At 46.5% G+C, this 8,081-nt stretch overlaps 2 protein-coding genes across 2 annotated transcripts; both read right to left on the minus strand.

The window, feature by feature from the left end:
- Positions 1–1,742: 1,742 nt before the first annotated feature.
- LOC119324246 (vesicle-associated protein 1-3-like) lies at positions 1,743–4,693 on the minus strand. Its single transcript, XM_037598007.1, has 8 exons — positions 4,135–4,693; positions 3,959–4,029; positions 3,774–3,855; positions 3,569–3,684; positions 3,332–3,487; positions 3,190–3,237; positions 2,588–2,656; positions 1,743–2,116 (listed from the first exon to the last, which is right to left on the minus strand). The coding sequence occupies exons 1-8, from the start codon at positions 4,181–4,183 to the stop codon at positions 2,003–2,005; spliced, it is 705 nt and encodes a 234-aa protein (XP_037453904.1). The 5' UTR covers positions 4,184–4,693; the 3' UTR covers positions 1,743–2,002.
- Positions 4,694–5,962: 1,269 nt separating this feature from the next.
- Positions 5,963–6,913, minus strand: LOC119321863 (probable lipid phosphate phosphatase beta). Its single transcript, XM_037595379.1, has one exon. It carries the CDS (start codon positions 6,808–6,810, stop codon positions 6,187–6,189), a length of 624 nt encoding a protein of 207 aa, XP_037451276.1. The 5' UTR covers positions 6,811–6,913; the 3' UTR covers positions 5,963–6,186.
- Between the last annotated feature and the right edge of the window lie 1,168 nt (positions 6,914–8,081).

An 8,081-nucleotide genomic window follows, 5' to 3' on the forward strand; every position in this document is an offset into this window, starting at 1 on the left:
ATCCTAGTCCATTACTATCTTTTTCACTAACGTTGTTATTGCACAAGACAAGTCCAATAAAATCGAAATTGGGCCAATTACAAGAGCACGTGCAAACTACTAGAACAACAGGTGAAATCACTCTTAGTTGAATTTGGTCTTTGTGTTAATGAGAATTTACAATGCCTAAATATTTTCATTTATGTATGATCTGGTTTGAAGAGGAGACAAGCTTGACACGTGGAGATGAAAAATTGTAGCAAGAAGAACAGCTTGTGACACCCAACATCGGCAAGTGCGCGAGGGAGGAGAGGGAGGACGACACACCACATAAAGAGAAGGAAAATCTCACACCATATTCGGATTGATTGCCATGAGGTCCGAAATTGAAATAAGTGCAGAATCTGCGTATGTGCTTCAAATAAGGCATGTAAATTTAATTTGGAAAGCTTAACTCGTGTATTTTCAGACCATACGCACGTAGCCCCCAATCCGCGGTGACCGAGTCACTATCGTCAAAACAATACTGCGGTTGTTTCGGCCAGAAGATAGAGTCCTTTTAAGCTAGAAAAGTTAGATATATGGTTGTTTTCCACCCCAACACTAGATTGGACGCCTAGGGTATTTATATACTCTTGTAATTCATGGCTTTTAAGGTTAGGCCATGTTATACCTGAAACTAGAACTTCTGTTGAATTGTTGTAAGCATTCATCTGAAACCTTGTATTCCTCTTTGCATCGATCGGAATATTTATCCACTCCAAGTTTGTTTCAATCTAGAGTTTTACTACCTCAAGGCAAGTGTAATATGTCGTTCCACTTGGATTTGGTTGATTGCCAACCGCTTTGTGGTCGGCGGTGACGTGTGCAAGTGTGTGGTGTTGCGAATATACATAGGGTTGAAGATCTGTCACATTGGCAACAGAGGAACAATCGGAGAGTTTGTGAGTCTCGCAAATTATCCCACCAGTTCGTCATCGACATCATCAGCTCGCTGAGAAGATCGAGCAACCCCTTATCACCACCCCCGGTGTACTACACCGTCACCAACCTCCCACCCCGCATGACGCACACGGGAAAGAGGCGGAGTCGCCAGTGCACCTCCTTCGTAGGGTGCTCCTTCGCGAGACGCGGCGGTCGATCAGCGTCGTCGGCCGCAATGGTACCAGCGCATCGCCATCTTGCCGTCCACTCGTCACGCGGTCACCGGGATTGCGGCATGTGGGCTCCAGCTTTTGCCATTGACGATTGCAGCTCTCCCATCGGCTGGTTCCAGCGTGCATTCACCCTGGTTGCAGCATTCCCAGCGTCACCTCCTACGGCTCTCTGCTGTCGTCGGTTTGCACCACCGTGTTCCAGCAAACAAAATTCCGACAAAACTCATGTGATCATCGGTCGCAACAAAAAATTGTAAATAAGTTTTACTATATACTCAACACTGAATATTTAACATTTTATGACTATTTGTTGAGATTACAATGATTTTTAGACTCAATTGTACTACATGCAGCATAAATATTGAATGGTGGCACCCCAAGCAGAGATTCTAGGGCATCGCCTGCGGTGGGGCTGATCAAGTGGGCTACACTACCGGGCCAGGCAGTTACGGGCTTCCTTACATACATGGTCAAGGCCCAGGCCTTCCACTAGAGGATACTATATCACTGTCAGTTTTCTTTTCCTACAAGCAGGAGGTTAAAGAAACAGATTGCAGCAGGTGGTGGAATCTGTTAACAAAAGGTTCTAAAATTTGCAAAAGGAAATAAAAAACACAATGCAGTTATCATTTGAATCTTGTTCAAAGGGGTGAGTTCTTAATGGAATAGATATGCAGTGTCTTCTGCATATTGCACAAAAAATGTACACCCCCAACACATGTATAACTTCAAACCCAGAACACCTGTCTATACAGTGTAGACTAAACTAAAAAAAAAGAAGAGAAAAATCATCCAAAACAAGGGGTAACCAGGCAAGGCATACGCCAAGCCGCAAAACCATATGTATATGTAGCCGCTATTTGTGGTTAAACCTTCCGACCTGTCATCCAGTATCCAACAAGAACAGATAACAGGAAGACGAAGAGCACAAACGTACGTGAGAAACCCCCAAGAGACTGCCTTCTCTCGCTAAGCTGTTCCTGAAAATGAAGCAGCGTTTACTAGGATTAGATATCAGAATACAAAATCATAATGTCTAGCAACAGAGTTTGGTTCGGAAAAGCAAACAAGTTGACTTTTTTCCATTATTGTATTATGATAGTAGGAGATATTATTATCTTTTGGCAGAACTCCTGTCAACTTCTTTTGATCTTTTCGTGTTGTGTTATGATAGTTCGGAGATATTATATCAGGTTTGGCAGGAGTTACCAGACTGCTCAGGTTAATTTCTTGCAAAATTAGTTATGTCTGCAATATAATTGCGCGAGCAATACACATCAAGATTTACCTAGTTCTCTGCATAACTTGGAAGATAAATTGATCTCTTTCATCATTTCGTAAAAAAAATGCAACATGTTTTCAGGATAAAGATTTTGGGGAGAAGAGACACAGCCACATAATACTTATATGGAAATAGTGTCAATATATCCTCATTAGATGAGAAGTCATACCAGCTCTTGTTGAAGCTTCTTGTTTTCAGCCACATATTTAACAACTTCTGACTTTACCGTAGAGGCGTCCTAAAGGATCAGAGCAGATCAATAATGTCAGAAACATAAATTTGCTTGGGAACTTTTAAGATGGTATAAACATAATAATAGAAACGAAAATTCTATCAATGTAGACGAGCATTAATAAACATTAGATATCACTGTCATACCGACAATGGCACGGAGAGGGGCATTTAAGAAATATGAGATTAGCTACTACAATTCTCTTCAAACAATAAAAATCCTAGTCAATTGGTAGGTTACATGGCAAGAGTCTGTAGCTTGCAAGCATATGACAGTGCTATGCTAACTAGAGCTAAATATCGCCATTCCAAGCAGCGACAAGTAATATGGATTGGAGGGAGTAAATGTTCTTTTAAGCATAATAATTTGATGAAGATAAACATCCAAGCAGAATAATAGTGCAAACCACAGTGTATAACTGAGTAATGTACTGCACATTTGATGTTGTTGTGTGCAACAACAGGTACTTAGACACAATGTTCTGTCACTGACAGATACAAGAACATAGTAATGCTGTTTTCAGTGGAACAAACAGTCACCTTGTCATGTGAAGCTTGTGGTCCAGATGCATATTCTTGCCTAGATGCCTGAAAAGGAAGAGAGCACACTAACCATCATTAGGATTTAGGAACAAACATGGCATCATATCTTACAGCATCAAGCAGCAATGTCACCACTTACAGCATCGATCATGGATTGTCTAAACACTTCATGGTCGACCTCCGTATCTGCAATCTCTTCCTCGTCTCCCTCAGGCACCGGTGAGGGGGGATTTGCAGGGATGTAGATCACCCACAGCTTGAACTCCTCCACCACCCTGCCAGGCGCTCTGCCGAACTACAAACCGTAACACTCACATTACAAATGACACAGACGACAACATCCACGGCGTGGACCTTGAGTGCTGCAAGAACTTACCATCTCAGGGACAATGTCCTTATGCGTTATCCCTTCCTGCACCACAACGCTCTGAATGAGAAACTTGTCCTTGCATTGGTAATCCTGCGGGATCTCCTTGGGTGCCTGCATCGTAACTAGAGCAAGCAGCAATGCCACATGAGATGGGCTCATCAACCAATCAACTACAGTAGCAATTAACGCATCTAATGCAAAGTAGACGCACTCGTGATGCCGCAGGATCCCCCTGGCGGCACGATGCCGGAGGTAGGCCGCACCGCGTACTTTTTTGGGTTCGTTGTTTTCACCTGCACATTGAGCATCGCATAGGAAATCCGTCAGCAAGATTCCTCCAGAATATCACACTGCAGGTTTCAGAACTCAGAACAAAACCGTGGGCAAAATCCCCACCTTGAAAGCTACACGCTGATCGGTCTTGTTGACGAGCTCGATGCATCCTGAATTCGACTTCCTGAGCTCAACTGCTCGGAACATCGAATCATGAACGATCCGATCAGTCCCCACAGGCCAACAGGGATCAAGAAACAGCAGAAACTAGCTGAGGGCAGGTGCCGGAAGCAACTTACATGGCATCTTGAGCTCGGAAGGGTAGATTCGGAGCAGCGTATTACTCATCGCGCCGGCAAACGAAACGACGACCGGAGGGAGAGTCGGGACCAAACACCAAAGATTCTCCTTCTTTCCACTCGCCGGCAGAGTCGTTTCCTGCTCTAGAAGCAAAGCACCAAGAGGCGGCTGGCGGAGGCTATCCTCTTCTTTCCGGCTATGAAGGGCGAAGCAGGGGAAGGGCAGAGGATTCGTAGATGGGGGAGAGGGGGCGAATCGGAGGAGGAGAGGGCTCCGGAGGGTGGAAGGGAGGAATTCGGGCTGGCGTAGACAGAGGATTGATGGATGGATTAGGCGGTTTCGGTTGGGAAAACACTGGCGATTGGCTGATTGATTGATTGATGGATTGGGAGCGGTTGCGTCGTGGGCAATCCGGGCTTCTTCTTTCTTGGTTCCCTTTTATCTGTAGCGCGCCTTGCGTTGCGTTGGTTGAGGAGTTTAGTAGTAGCTGGATTCGGGCAACGGCGGCGGAGCCGGGTTTGCCAGTTGGGATTGGCCGGACACGGCACCCACGTCGCCGCCCGGGAAAGGATCATATCTCTTTTCTTTCCCTTTGTCCTCTCCGACTCCGACCGACGCCCGCGTCCACCTTTTCCTAACATTAACCAGTTTTGGTTTTGCTATAAAAAACATAGATATACCTTAAGTATTGCACATATAAGTCCTATGCTAAAACACAACTTCTGTTAAATTGGAGCGGATTTTACTTGAGGCGGTTTTGCCATACTCACCAACTAAATTTGTCATCCCCAACCAATATAAGTTCCCATAAAAATGTTCGACTTTTGATTCCTAAAAATCTGACTAGATATTCAGATCCTTATATAATAATTAATTAAGGTAACATGCCCTACCAAAACGTACCAACAGGGAACATGGTTGCGAGTCCGTGAGCTGAGGTGCAGGAGCCACTAATGATCTGATCAAACAGATGAATTCTACCCTAAAAAGGATGAACTGTATGCTGGAAGTAATTAGCTTCACACCGAACCAAAAGGGTACCCCAAACCCACCTATGAACTGCCAGCCAAGCATCATCGGAACAATCAGTACAATGGTACAAATGATGCGGCGTTAGGTCATCAACTTATCATCACTCAGATCTGAGGCTTCTTCAGCTACCGTCGTCCACTTTCTCCAAGGACATGCCACGGTCAAACAAGTCCAGAATTGTTACTGTAGCTGATTATGCGGTGTTGCTGAAATATCAAAGGTCTTGCGGCAAAACGGTACAAAAATGCCGCGATCGCTCCTTGTTTTCTCATCCGGGATTGTCGCTACTCGCCAGTGATGCAGACAGTTGCAACGTCTTGCTCCCCGGCCGATTCCCGCTCGCTTTCAACATTTGGATACACCACCTGCCATCGATTACTTTCTTCTGTGTGATCTCCCAGAAGCAAGCTGAACAACATCCTAGTTCTGAGAAGACTCTTTCTTGATCGAGAGTGAACAGACTAATATAACTGGGTGACAGGTGCCCTTTTCTGAGAGAAACCTCCTGCAGCTGATAGCACTTCTTAAAACCACTCGAATGTAACCTGACAGATCAAATTGGTATGGAATATGTAGCATATTCTGCTACCAGCATATCCATTTTACAAAAAGTATTGTGTAGCATAAGCAACTACGCTGTGAAAATTCACTGCAGAAGAGCTGCCTACCCAAGGTGGGGGTAAGAACACCTGGGATCTGAAAACCAATGTTTCCAATGCACACAGCCTAAGCAACGTAAATCTAGCTAGCACCTTGCATGATGAAGGAAGAGTAATCATGTTAGGACATCAGTACTGCTAGTTGTCAATTGTCATTTGCAATAACTAAAAGATGAAGAAACCGCCATCTACCAGCAACTGTACTCATAAAAGTGCAGGGTGCTCATAAAAAAGCAACTGGCTTCAATACATCCTTCATGGCATACTCATCAGTTCAAGCACTAACAAGAACACGGGTGCTCACAAACGTGAATCAATTGCAAGGAAAAATGCAATTGTGTGACCAAAAACATGCAAGAACTAGCACACAAGAAAGCTGCTGCGGCCGCACAAGAATCTCAAGATCAAGTTGCTGAGCCAGGCCTCCAGCACGCCGAGCCAAGCCCCGGCGACCACATCGAGAATGTAGTGCCGGCCCAGAAGTACCCTTGACGCCGAAGTCGCGGCCGCCCAGAGGAACAGCACCTCGCGAGGGAGAGGGAGGCCCCCGTCCGCGAGGAAGGCGGCGACGAGGAAGGCGCGCGAGGAGTGGCCGCTGGGGAAGGACCAGTGGTCAACGGCGAAGGCGACGTACATGTCCGCGGCGTTGTATGCCGGGCGCGGGCGGCGGACGATGAGCTTGGCGAGGCCGACGAAGGCGAGGTCGAGCACCAGGGCCACGACGAGGCCGACGAGGAGAGGGGAGACCACGGACGAGGTGGTGGTGGAGATCAGCAGCAGGGAGATGGGGACGGGGAGCCAGATGCGCCCGTCGCCGGCGACCTCGAAGGCCTTGAGGAGGAGGCGGGGCACCGGGAGGAAGAGAGCGTGGAGGCGGAGGGACACGGCCGCGTCCAGAACCCCAACGCCCCCCAGGAGAGTGGACTTGGACAGCGCCTGCGGTGAGCGAGCGTTCGCCGGTGGCGAGGCGGATGCGGAAGCCATGCGCGCCGGCAGAGGCGAAGGGTCGGCACAGGTGTCTGTCGGTCGGTTCCCCCCTCTATGATTTTGCTCTTTGGCCTACGAGATCCGGAGGATTGGAATTTGGAAAGGGGTTTATCTGAATATTAAGGGCCGCTTTTATGCAATGTATCGTTTTCAAAGAAGAATTTGAAGTCTAATTCCAGTTTTCTTTTGAAAGGATCATATCTATTATAAAAGATAGTCGGGAGTAAAAAGTATCTCAAACATAACAAAAATAACATTGAGATTCCGAGACCACCGAACGACCTCCACTGCCGCCAAAATAAGCCGCGGACGCGTTGTTGTTGTTGCTCTCCACCCGAGCCGACTTGACCTTGTCGATGATAGTTCCACGTGTCCCTAAAGACCAATGCCCTGAAGTCGTAGTCATCGTCGTTGAACCCATGCATAGATCTTAAGCATCTAACACTAACTCTTGCCACATGACGAGAAACTGTAACCACACCGCCCCAAGGAGGCGGCAGGAATCTACACTGGAGCTCGTCGACCACATCCAAATGGACGAACTTGAGGAGGGTTGAAGCCTGAAAGACAAACTCCAAGAAGAAGCGTCATCGTCTGCCCTAACATCACACCGGCGAGGACTAAAAAAACCTAGCCTAAACTATTAACCGGAGCGGAGGCAGCGGGATTCTCCTCCCCGGAACCGGCCTCCGGAGCGGCATGCAGAGGGGAGACAAATCCATGGGCTCACCAGTGAATTCTAAAGGGAAAAATTGTCCTAACCACCTAGGGGGACAGGAGGAAACATTACGTATGATTCCATAGAAACCCAACCAACCACAAGCCTTCAAAGAAGTCCTTAGTGTAAGTGCATCTAGTGCCACCCCTAGTTGGTTTTGGAGTATTGACGACAGACTTGGTTGAAGGACTAATGTGTTTGTGAAAATTGCAGGATAACACAGGTAGTAGTCCCATATTGATTCGGTTTACCTAGCAGAGATGACCCTAAAAATGTGTGAAGACATTGAAGATAATGATGGTCTGTGAAGATATTCATATTGAAGACTATGGCATAAGAAAACATCGTATGAAGACTATGGAGTACGAAGACATAGTTGTTGCGTAGTTTCCTTTTCTTCGTTGTTAAGTCATAGGAACCACCGTACTGTTAAGTGGGGCCCAAGTGAACAAAGTCAGAGTGACTGAAGTGATGCTCAACCAAATCCTATGTTTTCAAGCAAAGACAATGAGAGAAAATCTTATCCAGAGTTGGATGAGTCAGCTTTATT

Source organism: Triticum dicoccoides, chromosome 6B (assembly GCF_002162155.2).
Source record: "Triticum dicoccoides isolate Atlit2015 ecotype Zavitan chromosome 6B, WEW_v2.0, whole genome shotgun sequence".
Taxonomy (NCBI): domain Eukaryota; kingdom Viridiplantae; phylum Streptophyta; class Magnoliopsida; order Poales; family Poaceae; genus Triticum; species Triticum dicoccoides.